Raw genomic sequence first — 20,654 nt, 5'->3', positions numbered from 1 at the left:
CTGGGGCTGCTTGTGGCCGCCGCTCTTGGCGCCGCCCTTGCCGCGCAGCGACGCGCTCTGCTGGCCGCCGCCGCCGCGGTGGTTGTGGTGGTGCTTGGGGTCCTCGGTGTCCCGGTTGTGCAGGCGGATGAGCCCGATTTTGCGGAGCAGCGTGGCCATTTTAGGCTCGGCGCCGGCGGGGGGCTCCCCTCGGCTCCTGCCCCCGGAGCCCGCGAGCCGGGGCGCGGGGGGCGCGGGGCGGCGGCGACGGACGAGCACTCAGCGGGGCGCGGCAAGGGCCACCCCCGGCGCCGGCGGCCGTGGCGCAGCCGAGTGGGCAGCACGCGCGCTCGCCGGCCGCTGTGTCGCCGCTGTCATATGACGGGGCCCGCTCCGGCTCGGGCTCCGGCCGCCCGGCGAGGGCAGGCGTGCAGCGGACGCGGCGCGGCTGGCCGTCTCCCGGCCGGTCCCTGGGCGCAGCCCCCGGAGCCCGGTGTCCGCGGTCCTTTGTGCGCGGCCGCAGCGGGGCTGGCCTCGAGTCCGAGCGCCGCGCCGGGGCGCGCAGAACCGCCCGCAGCGCCCCGGAGGCAGCGAGGTGGCCGCGGGCTCGCGCCGTGCGCGCCCGCCGTGCCGCGCTGGCGGCTACCGCGGGGCCCCAGCCGCTGCCGCTCGCGTCGCCGCCGCTGCGGCTGCTGACATTGCAGAGGTGGCTGCTCCGTCTGAGCTGAGCGCGGCGCGGAGGGGGCGGCCCTGCCGGCCGTGGCGCGGGGGGGGGGGGCGCGGGGCGGAGCCGCGGGCTTGCCTGCGCCGTGCCGCCCCCGCCGCCCGGCTCCCGCGGCGACACGCCACGGCCGCTGGGGGGAGACAGTAGCGCGCGGCGGGCTGGCCGGCCGCCGGGTGCCGGGGAGCGGCGCGGGGCCGAGCGTTTCGCACGAGCGGGCCGAGGCCCGGGAGCTGCGGGAGAAGGGGCACGCGCGCGCACCAATGGCCGTCGCAGAGGCTCAGGGTCCTTCGGCCCGTGGCCCGAGCCTCCGACCTCCTTTAGCCTCGTTAGAGCAATCCGGAGGGGAAGGGGTGTCGGGAAAGGGTAGAAAGCAACCTGTTTATGGATTCCCTGGGACCAGATGGAGCTCAGTACCCCACACAGCAGTCCTGGGCCGGCGGAGGCCCAAGACTAGGGGACAAGCCGCGGGGACGCTTTCATAAAGACCCATCCAGTAATCAGGGCCTGGCGGGGAGGATGCGGGAAGCGTGCCCGCCGCAAAACCCCTAAAGAATAGCCCTCTGGAGTCATGACTTTAAGGGGTGAACGTTACGCGAATTCACCCCCTCCAGCCTGGCTCCCCTCCTGCCCCACACGCCAGGGGGTCCCTGCGTTCAGAAAAGGGCAGGAGAGGCCCGCTGAGCATTGCCTTTTGGGTCTTTCCCAAAACTGCCGGAAACAGGGAAATGCATCCAGCGCTGGCGCCGGCGAGTGCTCAAGGCGCAGGGCGGGCCCCTCTGCGGCCCCCCCGGAGTCCCTGGCACCCGCGGCTAACCCTGGGATCCCCTGCGGTAGGGAAGGGGATCCTCCTCCAACCTGGAGGCTTCCAACCCTCTTCTCCCTTTCTGCCTTTAACCCATTGAAACTTATTTTTATCTGGGGAAATTTCAAGCAAAAAGCTTGTTCAGTGCTCCAGAAGCTGGGACGACCCGAAGACCAGGGAAGCTCAGAGGTTTGCAGGAAGCGCGCTACCACTCAAGCTCCAGTGTGCGTGGCCAAACTGCGCAATGGTGAGAGGCGTGTCCATCTCCTTGAAATACTGGAGAAATTACCCCATAAACTTCAATGGCTAAAAACTATAAACTTCACTGCTCTCCCAGACTTAAGCCTCTGAGTTCCTCAGCAGAGCGTGTTCGTTCAGGTACCACCACGGTTTTTTTTTAAAGCCTCTTTATCATTTTCAATTTTTCCAAATTATTAAATATTTTCACCGCGAAAAATAACTCTTCAGGTCACTGCGGGGACTAGTAGAGACCGAATGGGTCTGGAGCTCAGTTTTCTGGGGTTGCCTACAGGGAAAAAGAGGTGTTAGCCTAATCCTCACCAGCTTGGGGCAGTGAGCTAGGTGCCTGCACCCGGAGGCAAGGTCCCCTGGAGAGAGGACTGTATACAAAGGTACATATCCTGGAGGCTGTATTCAGGTGGGCAGGACTCAGAGCAGTTCAGGGGTCCAGGCAGGACCAGTGGTGGTGACCTAGTCTCAGCTGCAACTGACTGAAGGTCTCCTTGTCTGGGTCTCGTGGGCTTTTCTGGTGACCTCATTTTGTCCAGCTCTGTTTTGTAAGGATAGGTTGAGAAGGAAGATGATGATGTCTGTCTGTAAAGTACTGTGAGTTCATTTAATCTGCAAGAAGAGGGGTATGCGGTGGACGGTGACATTGGGGGGTATGGGCAGGCATTACACGTTTTCTCATTTTATGGCCTCAGAAGCCCTCTTGAGTTTTGTGTGACCCATTGTACTGATGAAGAAACTGAGTTCCAAAGATGCTCAACAACTGGCCCAGCTCAGCCTTGTGCTGTGACCTACACCCTGGTCCCCTACCTCCCAGCCTTGTAGTCTGGGTTGACCAGCTGTCCCTGACAGCACAGTGCACAGCCAGGACTCTGACTGGGTGGGGTATCAACATCAGCCCCTGGCAGGTGAGAAAACCCCCACCAGAATGACTGTGACTGTCATTGCCATAGTCAGCTGAACTTGGGTGAGGGAGGCCTCAGGGAAACATTTGTGGCAGCGACAGTGATCATTTCTACCTGAAGCAGGGAGGTCATCCAGTGTGATTTGGGAATGGTGTAGCCAAAATCCCAGGTAGCTATCATAAAACCTTTATGTTTGAATGGGATTATTACTAGGGTGGTCACATAATTTATTATCTGAATGCAGATACTTTTTGAGAGTGAAATGCTGGCCAAAGCAGGACCGACCAACACCCAAGATGGTAGTCATCTTACTTAGTATCTATCCATCATCCTTATAGCATCTCCGATCAGCTCTTGAAAGGGCTAAAGCCAAATGTTAGTGAAAAAAAAAGGAAAAAAACCCTAGATTTATAACAAGAGGGGAAGCGGTAAGTAAATTATACCTAATCCACTTGAGGATGTATTATGCAGCAATAACATTATAGTTATGAGGATTATATAACAAAATGAAAATATTTATGATCTACATAATAATTTTAAGTGAGAAAGCAGAGCAAAATTATATCCACACTATAGCTACAACAACATAAAACTGCATAGGACAAAAGAGGAGTTGGAGAAAAATTTACATAGTAACAATTATGATGGATCCAAACATTTGCTTCAGAGTCAGCATGGTAGGGAGATGCAGGGGTGGGAGGAGGACTGGTATGGTTTGTAAACCTCCCTCATTCTTTTATCCCAGAAGATTCTAGAAAGTTCTACCTCCTAGCAATGTGTAGAAGTTACCTTTTGTTGATATAGTTATTTTTTTACTTTGATTTTCAAATATTCTGAAAAGGAATATATTGCAGTTATAATGAAAAACTGTTAGCAAATTTAAAAATTAGCTTATTGAATAAGTTTACATTGAGACAGTTGAACTGAGAGCATTTAGTTAAATAAAATAATCTCTAAGGCAGTTGTGGGTCTCCTGCTTCTCTGTTCTCAAGTAGTTATGGGGTGGGGAAGGGGATGTTTTGGGAATGTCTGCAGAAAGAGCCTTCCCAATCTACCATGGAAGGAAGGGAGGGAGGAAAAGAAGCTGGTTGTCTTAGTCACTGATCGTCTGGGAACTGCGCTGTCCCTGCCAATGACTCTCCCATGAGCATTTGAATCAATGGTCCTAGGGGCCAGCTTTTGCCAGTTGCGGTTTTTATAGAGAGATGACGAAGTGGGGTTTGCCCATTTACTCTTTGCCTCAGAAGACTACATCCCAGTTTGTCTATTTCTTCATGAGCTCCAATCTTGTCGTCACAAAGGTGTCAACCATACCACCTCAAAATACCACTCCCAGCTCATACACACTGTTCATTCTCTCAAGCGAAGGTGTTAAGATTAGTATCGGAACTCAAAAACATTTCCTGCCAGAAGAGTTCACTCCAAGGCAGCATAGTGTGGATCTCTGATGTTAGCAGGTCACAGGGCAATTTATGCCATTCATTTATGGATCATCAAAGCTAGCACTTAGATGCACTCGCCACATCCCAAGCACTATATATATTCACTTAATTTTCATTAAGTCGGTACCTACTAGGACGTGCTATATTTGTCTCCACTTTATAGATGAGTAAATCGAGGCACAGAGACATTGAGGTCCCAGCCAATCTGATGGAACAGCAGAACTTTGGGTTAGAAGATAGCGGCCCAATGAGGGTTCGTCTTGGGGAGGGAGGGAGCCACTTCAGAGGCAGTAACCACTCCTGGGGGGCTTCGGAGCGCTCAGGGTTGACAGTTCCCTCTACATGCTCGTACCCCAGCCAGAGCAGGAAGATCTCCCTTGGGACGGTTCAGCAGTATAATTCAGGTATCATTCAGGCCGTGTAGCCTCCAAAACAAATTTCTGACCATCCTGGAGATTCTTCGAGTGACATCTATACATTCCTTTTTGGTTGATAAACTCTATAGTTGGTAAGCAAGAACTCTGACTTCTCTAACTGGGATCTGAATGTGACTGCCCCGGCTTGGAATGGTGTCCCCACAGAGCACATGTTCTGGGAGCGTCCTTCACCACATGCTCTCCCTCACTCCTAGCTCGTGGGGCCCTCACACTGCTCTTAGTTTTCAAAGCTTTTCTTCAGTGACCAACCCAGCTCGCTGTTCTTCCATCCAAACCTAACTCAGGGTGGTGCGTGGGTTTTATGTCCTCGCCAACTTGGATCAATTAGTAGAGGCTGCCAAGGGTGCGGTGAGGGGGGCTAACGTCGGGCTTGGAGAACGTGGTCGTCAATTACAGTTGTCTGCCGCAAGTGCAGGGCAGGCGGCCTTGCAAGTACCGGGCTGTCTGACTTAACATCAAGAATTCTGGAAGAAAACACCTTGGTTAAACGAATTCATATGAAATTTTAAGTAATGCATGGTTCCCTAGGAGTATTTATAATTTAAGAGAGTGTGTCTTGCACTAGTTAGAACACTGGTTAAGTTGCTTTAACAAAAAGTAATCCAGAGGTTCCAATAAGAAGTTAATTTCTCTGGTATGTAATGGGACAGGGCAGTTACCACATTGCTTTCTCAGTAGCTTCAGTTGCTGTCTTCTCCTGGTTTTGGAAACGATTGTCCTTAAATGTCCTGGAGGTTAGATACACCTAAACCTTTACTCGTACCCCATGCCACACCTGCCCCAAGGGAGCCTGGGAAGTGCAATCTTGCCCTGGATAGCAGGTGCCAGCTTCCACCCACTAGAAGGAAACAGGGAGGTCTGGACTCTGGGAGTCACTTAGAAGTCCCTACCACATGCATTCTCCTAGTAGAGTTTTTAAAGCTCAATTTAGGAGAGTGGAACTTGTGGGATGAAGGGTTTCGGAACATGCATGCAGGCAATCTTGATTTGGCATTTCCTCTGACCTGCACCCGAGCAATTCCCCACTCTGCCCTTCAGATTGGGACACAGGTTTCTGCTAGTACAAATTAACACCATCTTGCAATTCCTTTGGGGTATATGATCTCTCCTCTTGGATCCAACATGGCATGTGTCCCCTCAGGGTGAGCCATGCTCCGGGTTTGGTGACAATGAAAAGTGGTGGCTGAGGGCTGAGGACAATAGGCCCTCCCTTCACAAGGCAACTTCCCTGGGCAAGATTATTCTGGGTCTTCAGGCAAATGGAGACTAGCGTCCTCAACCCGGTGAGGAGAAAGTACTTCTCGGGTAAGGGACAATCAAAGGACTCTAGGGTCGTAGGTTCTCAAAGCTTTCTGAGTCAACCCAATGGACTCATTTCATTTGTCAGGGTGATATTTTTCCCAGTTGATGCCCTAACTCTCACATCAGAGGGTCGGCAAGGCCGTGAATTCAAAGTAATATTTAATTCTGCAACTCCAAGAATCAAATTTGGGGATTGATTTTCGGTTGTACCAGTCCTGCAGCTGTAAGAGTCAGGATAGCCTTTAGGGCAATCACTGAGTGTCCTGCCGGCTCTGACCGTTCTTGAGCTCAGAGTTCGGATCCCGAGGCTCGCTGTTTTTCTCCTGTAAGCTGTCCCCCGCAGTCAGACCAGCCCTCCCGTGCATGCCCAGTGGCGTCTGCATTCCTGCTCCGAAGGCCAAGGGCATAGTTACTTGCTCCCTGCTCCCTGTGTCCTTCATCTCAAACCCCAGAGGGTATGATCACAGAGTGCTGACGCTGCTACTTTACAGCATGGGTATGGAGCCCATCACCGGGCTCAAGCTCAGTGCTGTTAGGGAGTCTGCCCAGGCTTGGAACCTGCTCCTGGGTCTTAATCAAGGTCTGATGAGGAACACGGAGACACGCAGTGTTTCCATGCAAGAGGTTCAATCCAGATAACTGGTGACAGCATGCTGAAATGTTTGAGAAACAAAAGAAGAAATGGGGGTCCCAAAGAAGCCAAAAGAAAGCGGGGTGTTACCCTATGGTGTGAGCTGACCACCTCCGGGAGAGGGAGCTCAGGGGCGACAGGCGAGCTGGGGAGCTGTGGGAGCTGGAAGGGCAGGAGGTGCGCCACCCCAGGGCCCCTAGTCCACAGCTGCTTGGCCTCCACTGTGGCTGGAGTATCCCCGGGGAGCCACCCTCGCATCACAACACCTTGGTTCATTCGGGACCTCGGAGAGTCAGGTGATCCCGTGCATTGGCGGTTCGCGTGTGCGGCTTACCTGGAGGCCCCGGGGAGAACCTCACCCGCGGCGATCTCTGCACAGCTCCTCTTGGGCTATGCTTGGCTTTTGGGCAGAGAAGGAAGGGTCTGAGACAGCTTTTGTAATTACGGAATATAGACCGGCAGTTGAAGGAATGCTTGAGTGATGCAATGAGTCATGCATTCTTTTCTGAAGAAGAAACCACTTGTCGTAAAGAGATTTCCAGAGATAATCATCTCATTTTTCCTGTCCTTTTCATCTTCGCTTGAGGCAAAGGCAACTACTTTCTGGTTGTGTGGAAGTGTGAAATGACAGCTGATATTGTGTGTCAAGGTGGCATCTCTATTCAATGTTACCTTAAATATTTGGTCTAAATATAGGTCGGAATATAGTATTCTGAGAAAGGAAAGTCAGTTCTGCTTCCTGGCACAGCTGAGGGGTGGTGAGTGGAATATTATAATTAGCTGAAACTGAGAACATGTATTATATTTATCTTAGGCATTTTCAAAGCATTAGAATGTAATGGGATCTTTTGAGCCTCTTTGCTGTTTATCTCACCAGCAGTGTAAGACAGTAAATGTCTTTTTGCCTCATGTCAGCTTTGAAAAATATAATTGAAAGTAAACCATGCGTATTTCGTGCTCAAATATAGCATCTTATTTTAAAAATTATTTTAAATAGGGGATTAATTTACATACAGTGAAGTGCACAGATCTTAACTGCACATTTCAGTGGATTTCGAAAAATGTATGCACCTGTGTAACTTACACCCCAATCAGGATATGGACTTTGGTTCCTTTCTGGTCCAGCCCTCCCCACTCCACCCTACCCCTCCACCAGAGGCACCCTCTGTAGTGATTTTTATCACCATAAAGTAGTTTGTCCATGTTGTGTGTGTGTTGATAGTTCATTTTTATTGATGAGCAGAATTCATCGCGTGAACGTTCCACGACCCGTTTATCTGCCTTCCTGCGGAAGGACCTTGGGTTGCTTGCAGTTTTGCATACGGTGCACATAGCTTCTGTGTACACTCCCGGGCCAGTCTTCCTGGACATGTTTTCACTTCTCCCGGGTCTGTGACGAGGCGTGGCAGCCTGTGTCAAAGGCCAGGCATATGTTTGACTTTACGAGGATCTTCTAAACGCTTTTCCAGGTTGACGGTACCAGCGAACACTCCCACCAGCATGACTGCCAGAAAACAAGAAAGAGGCTCATCTGTGAACATGAAATTTGGAGGAGCCCTTGAAAGACAATAGCAGATTGGAGCAGACTGTCAGAGAATGGAGAATCCACTGCACAGAAGCTCTGCCACAAAGCTTGGGGCTGTTCCAGAGTGAGTGGAGATAAAGAACAGGAAGGGGTTCCAGAGAGTCACCAAGCTGATCCTGGCTGTGTCAGCAACAGAAAGTGTTGGAAGACGTCCCCAAACTTAGGAGAAAGTGTAGGTGTACCTAGAGACCCCAGGATGAGGGGGGAGCTGCTCACCTGGTTGACCAGTACCAGCTCAGTCCTTCTGGAAGGATACCCCTCACCCTCAGTCGTGGGAGACAAGAAATTCAGATCAGCTTCCCTCAGGATTCAGGCAGGAATTCCCGAGGAATCACAGATTCACAGTGAATAAAACTCCGCCAAACGTTTGAGAAAAAGCGACTCTAAACAAAGAACTCGCATCTGAAACAATGATAAAAGAACAAAACCAGAGATTTTAATATACGCAATGATTATCTTCAAGAGCAACGGGAGATAAAATTCGGTCTGCTATCTTTTAGTGGATAGCATTTTTTTTTTTTTTAAGGATTTTATTGATTTGACAGAGAGAGACCCCGAGAGAGGGAACACAAGCAGGGGGAGTGGGAGAGGGAGAAGCAGGCTTCCCACGGAGCAGGGAGCCCGATGCGGGGCTCGATCCCAGGACCCTGGGATCATGACCTGAGCTGAAGGCAGACACTCAAGGACTGAGCCACCCAGGCGCCCCTAGTGGATAGCATTTCTGAAAGCACTCTTACTGAAGGACTGAATGCGTGTGCAGATGAATTAATCCAGGATTGCGTATTTAAGTAGAAAAGCCTGTGTCCTGATCACAGCAATCCCCACCGGGGACGCTGCCTCTCCGGAAACATGTTTTGCAGGTTTCCTTGCGTAGAAATCCAGGCGCTCCAGGCAGGGAGGGGCAAGAGTCCCACCTGAGTCGTCATTTTATGGTGGTGGTTGTTGTAGCGGTGATTCAGGCCCCCCACTGTCCTATGTATTTGCTTTTTAAGCTGGGGATTGATTCTCAATGGCAGGTGGGCAGCCAGCCTCTGAGAGATCCCACGTTGCTTGGAGCCACGTGACCCCACAAACTGTAGGACCACATGTGGGAGAGACACCACTGATTGCCCCACACTGGAATGAGCCATGACTGACGTTTGCCAGCCAAGACCAAGGCCATGCCACAGGGTCGCTGAGCTCAGCTCTTTTCCTGGAATCCCTGGGGGGGGGGTTAGGGAAGGGTTATATCCATAGCGTGTGACAAGAGCCCCTGACGGACAGACAAATCAGCTGCCCGGGCGGCTCTGGCGTGGAAGTCTTTCAAACACACAGAAAGGGCTAGAGGTGGAGAGCAACAGCTTAATTGAGAGTAAGTGTGAACGAGGGGAAAAAAGATGGGACGAGTCAGTGTCCAACATCATGACAATCTTGAGGGAATGCAGAGACCCTAATTAAGGCCTAAGGCTGTGACTGTCCCATCATGATTCTAGAATCCCACAGTATTCCCAAAGTGCAAGAGTGTTTAACTGGATGAAAGCAAGATATTTGGGGAATGACGCTGGTGGTTCAAGACTTCAAATATTTATTTCAGGAGCAAATGGTATTTTTGGATTTCTGTTGCTGACTCTGAGTTGCCTCTCTACCGCTAAACCCATGTTTGGGTTTCATTTTGTCCTTTATCTTGTTAAAAATGTAAATTTTAATTATAAACATTTCTGCAAGAAATGTATGTGTTTTGGACAGATGGCTTATGTGGGTGGGCTGTTACATACACGGGCACCATGACAGAAAAATCTATAGTAATTCATTAGAAGCAAGTGGACCCTTTTAAAAAAGTGTCTCAAATGTCCCATTACCGTGTTTGCAAGGGTGGTGTATTTTAGTGCACAACGATGTTGTGATGACCCTTTTCTCTTTGCTTTAGACTTGCATCTCTCTGTTGAAACCAGCTCTCTGAGTCACCAAACAAGCCTCGGCCGGGCTGTTTGTTGTTCTGTGGGCAAGCAAGCCAGGATAGCGAGGCTTTCTCTTGTGAGCATGGGCACTGCATCCCACAGGACTCCCTGATGCCGGATGCCGCCCTTGCCGCTCTAAGTGGCCTTCTTTCCCTTCCAGCGCCTTTGGTTTGGGCCTGGATGGCTCAGGGGCAGCACTCACCCTTCCTGCCCTGAGGGTGGGTGACTGGTGAGTGAGCATCCAGGCTGAATTGGCATTTAACTCTGAAAGTGTTCAAGGTTTACCATATAGCCTTTACCCTTTCTCCATGCATGGCATGGGGCTATTTGCTTATTATTGTCCTGCCCTCATTTGGCCTAGTCTAGTCTTGTCTCTCATTATCCAGAAAATGCTAAATTGACTTCACTTCTTTCTAGTAAGCTTTGACCTACAGCATTAAAATTCTGTCCTACATTGTCCTCCGCTAATGAAAGGTAACCCCCTCTCTCTGCCACAAAATATTCGTTTCCATGAAACATTTTATAGGCAGGAAGGCATTATTCTGGGCTATGGCTGGAGCACTTGATAGGAAGCCATCTTTTAAGGAAAGGGAATGATCCTCTAAGTCTTTGGGAGTAACCAATACTTGACTATTCCAAAAATGGCTGGAAGTCCCCCTCCCCCTGGGATGTGGCCAGACCCGGAGGCCACTTGCATCCCAGCCTGCCCGGTGTGCCGCCTGCAGACAGCCCAAACCTTACTGCTGCCCTTTGCCTTCGCGAGTGGGGGATGGGGGGGGCGTATTCCACCTCCCTCTGGAGCCGTCACTCTGCAACCTCATCTTTTCGGAGAATATATTCTATTTTCCTAGCTCTGCTTTTTCAACTCGGCAGCAACATGTTTCTTGAAAAGAGATCTTATTCAGAGTTAGCCTCTGCAGAATAAAATTTGAAAAGATAGATATCACTTCTTCAAAACAGATAACTTAAATAGATAAGCCATGCATTGTACACACACACACACACACACACACACACACACACACACACACACGTATTTTAAAAAGCAATTACCATCTGCCTGATAGAGAAGAATAACTCTGTGGGAATTGAGGTTTATTGTGTAGCTTTATAATTAGGATGCCTCTGAACAGACTAATATCCTTATCAGAATTCATGAACAATGCCTTCTAATATTTTCCTTTTGTTTTCAAACTCATTATACAAACAACATTTTGGTGTTTGGATAGAAGAATTTAGAATGTTGTCCTGAAGGGCAGAGCATTTTTTGCCGATATGTTTATATTTTTTGAGAGTTGGAGGAAACACTCAAGCTGAGGTGTGGATCGTTCTCGATTGGTATCAGCCATTTTACTCTCATGAAATGTGTGTGTTGAGCTACCTGCCCAGTCCGAGCACGGGGTTCAGGTGTGGGCTGAGAAGCAGGGGGGATCCAGCCCTCCTGTTCACCTCACGGCCCCCAGGGCCCCCTCCCTCGCCTTTCTCTGTCTCTCCACCGCCCCCTGCTTCCCTCCACCCCTTCTGTTCTCTGTGCTGGAAAATGATCTCTCCTTCATCCTGAGGGGCTCACCCCCCTGAGACTCCCTTCGCTCACCTTCCTCAGTTTACCTGTGGTCCCCCAGAGTGTGGGTTATTTGGATTATTCAGCCACGTGTACATGAGTGTGGTTCAGGGGTGAGGGGAAGGCTGTGTCCCTCCTCACCCCAAGACACACATCTGCAGATGTCCCTTGTTATGGGCTGAACTGTGTCCTCCCCACCTTCCAAACCCACACGGCGACGTCTTAACCCCCAGGACTTCAGACTGTGTTTGTATTTGGAGCGGGGGCCTTTGTAGAAGGAATTAAGGCAAAATGAGGTCATTTGGGTGGGCCCTGATCCAGTCCAAGCGGTGTCCTTGTGAGAAGAGATTAGGATACAGACCACACCACGGAGGGGAAAGCATGGGAAGGCAGGGAGAAGCTGACCGTCTTCGAGCCCAAGAGAGAAGCCTCCGAAGAGACCAACCCTGCTTCCAGGGTTGATCTTGGATTTCTATCCTCCAGAACTGTGAGAAAATGGTACTTGGTTACGGCAGTCCCAGTAAACTAGCGCACCCTGCTCACGGAGTGGACCAAAACGGGCCTGCGCTTGTGCAGAGCGGGGGGACACCTCTGAGTATGGATTCCGTGTCTACTCGAGGTGGCTGTGGCTTCCATTCCCCACCCCCTCTCCGGCTAGCTTGGGAAGCACTGAGTTGTCAAGGCTCACTTTGCTAGAGGGCGCCTGCCTGGCTCAGGTGGTTAAGCGTCTGCCTTTGGCTCGGGTCATGATCCCAGGGTCCTGGGATCGAGCCCCACATCAGGCTCTGTGCTTAGGGGGACTCTGCTTCTCTCTCTCCCTCTGCTGCAACCCCTGCTTGTGCTCTCTCTCTCTTGCCATCAAATAAATGGATAAAATCTTTAAAAAATAATAAAGTCTGCTAGAGCACGGAATGTGGTTGTCCTTGAAACAGTCACTATTGTGTGTGGGGAAAAGGCGCCCAGTGGCCTTTGAAACTTTAGCATATGGAATGATTTCCTGGCCATTCATTCAGCACTTGATCTCACCATCCCTCAGACAGACAGATACACACACTGAACCTCTGTCCCCAGAGGGCTCACTTGCTTTTTGTTTTGCTGGTACCACTGGAGCTTCCCCTTGCTTATCCCAGGATGTGGTGCTGGAGTTCTGGGTGGAACTAGGAGGGAACTGGGACAGAGGGGGCAGGAGAGGAAGCTGAGTCCTATAGCTCTTCATGTCTCTATTGGAAAGCGCATCACATTAATGGATGGTTGTGCTTATTCTTTTCCCCAAGTGAGTTGTGAACTGCCTATGAGCAGGGACCTCACCTTCCCTTCTGGAGCTCTCAACACTCAGCAGGACACCTGGTACCCTAGGGGCTCACTAAGGGCTTAGGGATTGTGCTGATGGGGACTGTGTCCTTAGTGGAGGGTGTAAGGGGCAGAGGGGACCTTCCCCCCAAGAGGGACCTTCCCTCCTCTCCCCTCTCCTCCCCTCTTTTCTCTCCTCCCCACTGCCCTCCCCAGCCTTCCCTTCCCTTCCCCAACATAGGCAATGCACCTAGTGAGATAAAAAGGGTTTTTTCCCTTCCCTGTCCCCTCACACCATTATTGAAGGGTGGAAGGGTCAGGCCCCCAGGGCTCTGTAAGGAAGGAAGGGGGGAGGAAGAGCAGGGCCAGAGGTGTGGCCCAACTGAGCTGAGCCCGGCACCTGTCGGGGTTGTGGAGGCATTATGGGGCTCCTGGCTCCCCTGCTCCCAGCTGGATGAGCCCCGAAGACAATCTAGTCCAACCCCGGGTTTCAGAGACAGGCTCCTAAGCCGCAAGGCCTCTTGGAAAGGCTTCAGGGATAGGAACAAAAGCAGTCCCCTGGGCCTCCGGTTAGCTGTCCCTGAGCCTAGGGCTGCATCAGGTTCGGCTGGAATCTGCAGTCTCCCACACATCTCTGCCGACCCTCCAGCCTGGGCATCTCTCCAGAGAATGCAGAAGCAAATGAGGAGCCAGCTCTGGCATGGAACCAAAGTGGGCTATTTTTAAAAGTAATACACAAAAGCTGTGCCTGGGACATAGAACGGGTCTGCGTGCAGAGCGGAAAGTGTGATCCATCTCCTGACGATATGCAAACGTCACTGAGCCTGAGGTCATGAGGACAGGTGAGATCTGATTTAAAGGTCGCAGATTTGCTGAATTTTATAAAACAATAAAATTGAAAAATATTCAGGTTGGGGACAAATATTAATATATCCAGATTTGAAAATTGTCTTAAAATAGAAATAGATGAGTGGAGAAATCTGGAAACTCTGCCTGAATATATTACCCCATCTTCAAGGAGATTTCCCTGAATTGGTGGTTGAGATATGTTTATGTATTCTTAAATGTAACTACCCCAAATCCTGTCACTTCCTGAGCTGGCTTCATCCACTATCAGTTTCATCTGCTTTCTTCCTTCCTTCCTTCCTTTCTTCCTTCCTTCCTTCCTTCCTTCCTTCCTTCCTTCCTTCCTTCCTTCCTTCCTTCCTTCTTTCCTTCCTTCCTTCCTACCTTCCTTCCTCCCTCCCTCCCTCTCTCCCTTCCTTCCTTCCTTCACCTATTTCTCTTAGCTAAGAACATCTAAACTTACAAATTATCAAGCCTGGGAAAATCCGTGGCCCATTCAGTTGAATTTTGTCTTTGAGTAGAGTACCAAGAATTTCACATTAATTTGACAAGCAATTGTTGATTGACTGTTAAGTGAGAGACACAGAATTAGGCCTAGTCTCAAGGTAGTTTCTAGAAAGATATGACTGTCCTTTCTAATGTCAATTTTAGAAACATGCCATGAACAGCTTACTTTCCTATAAGAATGCCATTAACAATATTATTAATACATTTGTATAGCATCTTGTGAAGCAGTATTTATTCTTAGCTTCGAGTAACTTTTGTGAGCATTGAATTCTGTATATCTACTCATGACCATATGAGGCTGTCTGTCCTTCTTTAAGCCTTAAACTTGCTTTTTTCATGCTTTGGCAAGGCTTTTTGATTTTATAAGTAGAAGCATTTTGGCGAGTAGTCTATTGGATTGATTCTATGGACACCATGAAAATTTGGGGCACATTATTTAACTTCAGGAAACTTAACTTTCCTCATCAATAAAAACAGGGTAACAGCCTGCCTCCCAGTGATTGCGGCGAGCATTCGATATAATACATTCTCCCAAATTCCTGGCACATATTAGTCACTCAGTCAATATTTGTGGCTACTCCCTTAGTGATCTAAAAGACATTGATGACACTCACCTTTACCCCATTTTCATTTCAGGTGTCTAAATCTTCATTAATTCAACCCAGGGTTTTCCAACTTTGATATTATTAACTTTCTGGAAGTTAACAAATACTTCTTTGTTGTGGGGCCATCATGTGCATTCTGGGGCGCTGAGAAGCATTCCTGGTCTCCACCCACCAGCTTCCAGGAGTAGCTCTTGCCCCAGTTGTGAGGACTACAAATGTCTCTGGATGTTGCCGGATGTTCCCTGGGGACAAAATCACCACTGGCTTTGACCCCTGTTTTAACCTAAAAGGATTGAGTTTCTAGTTAGGGACCTTCAGGCATATAGCGAGTCCAGAGAAGCCTCCAGACGCCAGGACTGCAACTCCCCATCTTGTCTCTGTGTTCACCTGTCTCAGCCCTAAGAAGGATGGGCACTTAGCATGGAAGAGACCCTGCCCAGACCTACTTTGGCACTGAGTAGTAGTATTAGAGACTTGGGTGAAAGCACGTGGTTTTGAGGCTGTGACTACCCCTAAGGAAGCTATTGGGTGCTGGGAATTTACCAAATCCTCAATTCCTTTGACCATTCAATCATAACTTTGGTGAGTATTGAATTCTATATATTTACTCATGACCATGTGAGTCTTTCCTTCTTTTAGTCTTAAAAGAAGACTTCAAAGAAGTCTTTTTAGAGAAATGTTGGGAGAATTTTATGAACTGTAGTTTTATCAAGTGTGTTAACTTTTTTATAGTTCTCCTATATTAAAATGTCATTTGATTCAAGATATAGGTCTATATATCAATAAATCCTTCCATCCTTCCATCCATCCATCCATCCATCCATCCATCCATCCATCCATCCGTCAAAGATCTCTAGGGGAAAGCTCTCTAAAAAGGCAAAAGGCTAATTGTGTCTTAATCAGGTTCAGAGAGACTTCAGGGTCTCCAATATGATATACTTTTAAAGATTTTATATTTAGGTATTTATAAATATAATTACATTGTATATATATATTATGATAAAATTATGATTATTCTATAATAATTAAATAGTATAAAAATAATTATGTTTAGTGCAATTATAATATGCAATATATAATATATACCATATAATATTATTTATATGTCATTTACATACATGTGTATGTTGTCATGAAGGACATAATTAGAATAAGATGCTCTAGGTATATATTCCCCAGTAGGATGGCATTAGGCATTGCACTAGTACATGTTAGGAAGAAGGAAAACATCATTCCTGTTCTCAAGGACATTTTAATCCAGTAGAGCACAACATATGAATTAACATAGCACATTTTTAATAAAAAAAGAAGCCTAATGTAAAAACATTATTAAATATATTTTCCTGAGTAAAAAGATGGATTAGTAATAAAAAGGCTGTTATTTGCTTTATGAAAACTTATTTCCCTCTGTTCTTCCAGTCAGTGCTTTCATCATACTTTTTTTTTTTTTTAAGATCTTATTTATTGGGGGACCTGTGTCTCTCTCTGTCAAATAAATAAATAAAATTCTTTAAAAAACTCTTATTTATTTATTTGACAGAGAGAGACAGTGAGAGAGGGAACACAAGCAGGGGCAGTGGGTGAGGGAGAAGCAAACCTCCCACTGAGCAGGAACCCCGATGCGGGGCTCGATCCCAGGACCCCAGGATCATGACCTGAGTGGAAGAGGGACGCTTAATGACTGAGCCCCCAGGCGTCCCTCATTGTACTGTTTACCCTCTGAGAAAACGCTTTCATCTCTACCTGTGATCGGAGGTTTCTCTAGATCCCATTCCATGAAGAATCCTACACTGGTTGGTTTCACCTAACTTGTGCCTACTTTCCTTCATTACTTATACATTTTCAAAATTATTTCTTAATCTCTCGCTTGTCTGAAGGGTTTTTCCCTACTGTGCAAAGGTTTGAGTCCAGTGGGTTGAGTTTGATCAGACGCTGGAGTTTTTACTGAATGAAGACGCACCCAGTGTCACAGCGACCCCTAAAACGGTTTCGCTGGACCCCCTTTCACTCACCGCTTCCCTTTGCTTCCTGTTTACCAGAGTTGTGGCTTTTGTCTACCACTCTCTATAATCTAATTCTGAAGTCAAATTACTCTTGCTTCATTTGAGTCAGACAGGTTTGCTGTTAGTCAATTTTGCAAGTGTGAAAAATACCTTGTTCACTTTTCATACAGAATTTCCCCTTTCTTATCAAATGACAAATTCCAATGAATTAAAATGTAACAGAAAGTAACCACCTTACATCCTTGGGATTAGCAGACTGTGTTTAAAACTCTTCCTCTCAACCTGAGGAAGCCACATAAAGATTTCGTTCACTCACTCCTCCATTCACTCACTCATTCATTCATTCAAGGGACATTTGTTAAATGGGATAGACTATGCTAGGATTTATAATTGAAAGAAAGAAAGAAAAGAATGGGATGTAATACTGGGAATTCAGAGGTTTATATTCTCGTTCAGCTCTTCTCAACCTGGTGACACACAGACTCATCTGGGCGGGGGTCTTGGGAAAATCAGATGTCCACTTCCTGAGGGAAAATTAGACAGAACCTCTTGGGTAATGCTCAGCCATGGGTGGTTGAAAATCTCCCCAGGCGTACTGTGCAGCCAGGCTGGGCTTGCTGGCCCGGGTGGACAGGTGGTAAACAGCCGCCGCTGTGCCGAGCGTCCTGACTCAGGTGTAGCACGCTGGCCTTATCAAGGGGGCCCGCACCCTGCCTGGGAGCTTGGAGAACCACTCTCCCTGGCAGCAGGCATGAACTCATCATCCTCCTAAGGAGCAGCCTTTCCACACAGTCTGCCTGTCCTCCTGTTCAGTGGCCCATCCACGGTGGTGCTGTGGACAGCGCCCGAGATGGCCTGTTTGGCCGACTGAGTGGCTGGAGCAGAGCATGGCCCAGTGTGGACAGTGCTCTGCTCCAGGGCCCTACGCTGGCTCTTGCACCCCAAGGGCACCTTGCTGGTCACGGGGCACGTTCTGAGAGAGGGCCGACCTGGGTCCCTTGGTGCAATAATCCCGGGAAATGTGGGACTTGGCAGAGTCACCAAGGGTCACTCCCAGGCTAGACTCGGCTTGGTGGTAAGACAGCCATAGTCATCCTGGAGGGTGTCAGAGGGTCTCCTGCAGGACTCACACACCTGGCTGGGACAGGCAGCAAGCTGACCACCACTGCCCCTGATCACAGACTCCCGACGGGAACTCCACAGAGAGCCAGGGCTGTGGGGCCGGTGGGTCCCTGTCACCCTTGAGAAGCCTGCTTAGAAGCAAAGCTAATCACAAGTTCTTTCTCCTCTGGTTTGTTTCAATCCTCTAGATTGAAAGGCTTGGGCCATTAATGGCCATTATTAAAGCAGATTGATGGGGACGCTCCTGCTTCATAAAACTCACGCTTTTTAGCTCCCGGGAGGATCCAAAGTAGTCTTAAGTGGGGCGGTAGATGGCTGCATGTCGAGGTTTTGTCTCTTTCCTCTGGGGTCTTCCCCTCCTTGGTCCTCCAAGTGTGTGTCCTTAATTGTCTCACGGCCCACGCACGTTACCTCTCCCCAGTGAGGGCTTTGTGTAACGGAAGGAGCCGAGCCAGGCAGATGAGCAGGAGTTCAGGGAGCTGCTGAAGGAGAGAGGAGACAGCCGGCCGGTGGCGATACAAACCTCAGGCTGGACCTGCTAGCCCGGCGCCCTCGCTCGTCCCACAGCCGGCCGGGTGGCACGGGGCCCGGTGTCGCCCTATGCCGTGGCCTGGTCTCCCGCAGTGACCCTCCAGCCCGCACTCCAGCTGCTCACTCCAAGTCCCCACTCGTGGGCAAATCAGGCGGGCAGGCAGAGGGAGGCATGTCATCTGGCCCGCCCGTAAAACTGAGGAGCTCATCCGTTCTCAGAGGAGTTTTGTTTGTTTGTTTTGTTTTTCGGCCTAAAATGAATTCAGCTTCTTACCATCAGCAAAATTTTGCTGGGATGGGTTTTAGCTAAATGGGCTGTGCCTCGCCACGGCACCCCAGCTGAATCACAGCTCGGAAGACGCCTGGCTCAGTGTCCCCGGGCTGCCGGAACAAAGTGCCACAATCCGGGTGGCTTGAAGCAACAGGACCTGTTCTCTCCTGGTTCTGGAGGGCAGACATACGGCATCAAGGTGTTGGCAGGGCTCCGAAGCCCGATCCTTCCGTGCCTCCCCCTGGCTGCGGGCTCCGGCTGTCCAGGCATTGCTCTGTTTGCAGCTGCTGGGCTCCGGGCTCCGCCAACATCACAGGGTGACCTCCCTGGTGTCTGTCTTCACATGGCATTCCCTTTTCTTATAGGGACGCTACTCTTCTGATTAGCACTCACCCTCAGGGCTTCCTGTTAGCTCCATCACATCTCTAAAGAGCCTATTCACAAATAAGGTCACATTCACAGGTACCAGGGGGCAGGACTTCAATCTATCTTTTTTTTGGGGGGGGGGTCACAATTCAACCTGTAACGGAAGGTGAGAGAAAATAAGCTCGAATGCTTGTGTGGAGACGTCAGACCCTGAATGAAATAGTAAGAAGGGGATGGTGCTGACGGTGAACGCCATCCTGGGGGCCCACGAGCCGACCCTGTATTCTATTAATTCGCTGATGATCACAAGCCTCTGTCTACCACTGTTGTTCCATGAAATACAATCCAATTGCCGTGAGACTGCTTTTGCATTTGTTAAGATGGTATTAAGTCATGGACATCATTTAAATTGACAGAATATGCATGTCTTGATTTGTAGGGCAAAGCACACAGTCTGTCTTGCATGAAGAGTTTTGGCCAGACTAGGAGGTGGATGTGGGTCAAGGTGAGCAGGCCGAAAAATGAGGAGGGAGAGTGATGACTTCATCAGGAGTTTTGACTCAGCCACAAGCTTCTGAGTCAGGGTCCTGGCAGCACACGGGTCCTCTGGGTCCTCATTCATCTGAGGTTCATGTGACGAGGCTCATTGCCCTTGAAGCTGTCTTCACCAAGATGAAAGAGGCAATTTACCCATGCAAGTTGTGCAGGGTCACTGTGTGCTTCAAAGACAAGAAATTCTGTATTGCGAACAAATAGAACACAAATAATCAGATACAGGATCTCCAATACCGTAATAACAACACTCAGAAAAATCACTACAAAGCCAAAGGGCTGTGCTTGTCCCTTAATTGAAAATATAAAATTGTACGTGAAAGCAAGTTTCCCAATGACATGTTTGTAACCCACCAGGGCTTTCTGGTTTTCTCTAGGGTAACGGTAGAGCTCTTAGAGACTTAAAAGAGCTAAGGTAAGGCTAATCTACTGTAATTACAAGGATAAAGAGAGGTGACTGGCGGCAGCAGGTTGGGCTGGGAAAGTGGCACGTTGGAACTGGTCAGACCTCCAGCACCCCACTGTGTGGGCAAATTGTTTCAATGTCCTGCCTGCTACTTCGTGCAAAGGGGAGTAAATGCAGCCTGTGCCTGGTTGTGCAGCCCTTATATCTGAGGTTGTGCACAGAGAATTTTGCTCCACCCTCATGACCTGAGCACCTCCCAAGGGCCCCCCCCATTTCATCACACTGGAGGTTTAGGCAGGCGTCTCGCAGGTTCGGGCTCTTTGCCCGGTTGGAGGCACGTGGCGCCCCCCACAAACCGAGCATCCACTCCCTGAACGCCATGGTGCCCGAGGACCACGGAGGGCACGGGCATTCAACGCAAAGAGGCCCTTTTAGCAGCCGCCCTGCTGTTGCTTTCTCTGTTTCTATTAGTTAGATCTATAAAAAGACTAGAACATCTTGAAGATCGGGAACGCGTTTGGGTGCAGAGCAGCCACTGAAAAATCCCCCCAAAGCAGAGTTGGGAGTGTGTCTCTGACATCACAGCCTGTAACAATGTATA

At 49.4% G+C, this 20,654-nt stretch overlaps 1 protein-coding gene across 1 annotated transcript; it reads right to left on the bottom strand.

The window, feature by feature from the left end:
• Positions 1-160: 160 nt before the first annotated feature.
• Positions 161-1,769, bottom strand: LOC116639048 (proline-rich protein 2-like). Its single transcript, XM_032415179.1, has 2 exons — positions 1,715-1,769; positions 161-933 (listed from the first exon to the last, which is right to left on the bottom strand). The coding sequence occupies exons 1-2, from the start codon at positions 1,767-1,769 to the stop codon at positions 161-163; spliced, it is 828 nt and encodes a 275-aa protein (XP_032271070.1).
• Between the last annotated feature and the right edge of the window lie 18,885 nt (positions 1,770-20,654).

Source organism: Phoca vitulina, unplaced genomic scaffold (genome assembly GCF_004348235.1).
Source record: "Phoca vitulina isolate PV1807 unplaced genomic scaffold, GSC_HSeal_1.0 scaffold17, whole genome shotgun sequence".
Classification (NCBI taxonomy): domain Eukaryota; kingdom Metazoa; phylum Chordata; class Mammalia; order Carnivora; family Phocidae; genus Phoca; species Phoca vitulina.
The sequence above is the reverse complement of the archived record's forward strand: the minus strand, read 5'-3'. Positions and strand labels throughout refer to the sequence as shown.

Coding starts and splice junctions, on each gene's coding strand:
- LOC116639048 (XM_032415179.1), bottom strand. CDS start 1,769: ATGGACACGCCTCTCACCATTGCGCAGTTTGGCCACGCACACTGGAGC. Junction 934..1,714: donor CGCACACTGGAGCTTGAGTG/GTAGCGCGCTTC, acceptor CTTCTCCCGCAG/CTCCCGGGCCTCGGCCCGCT.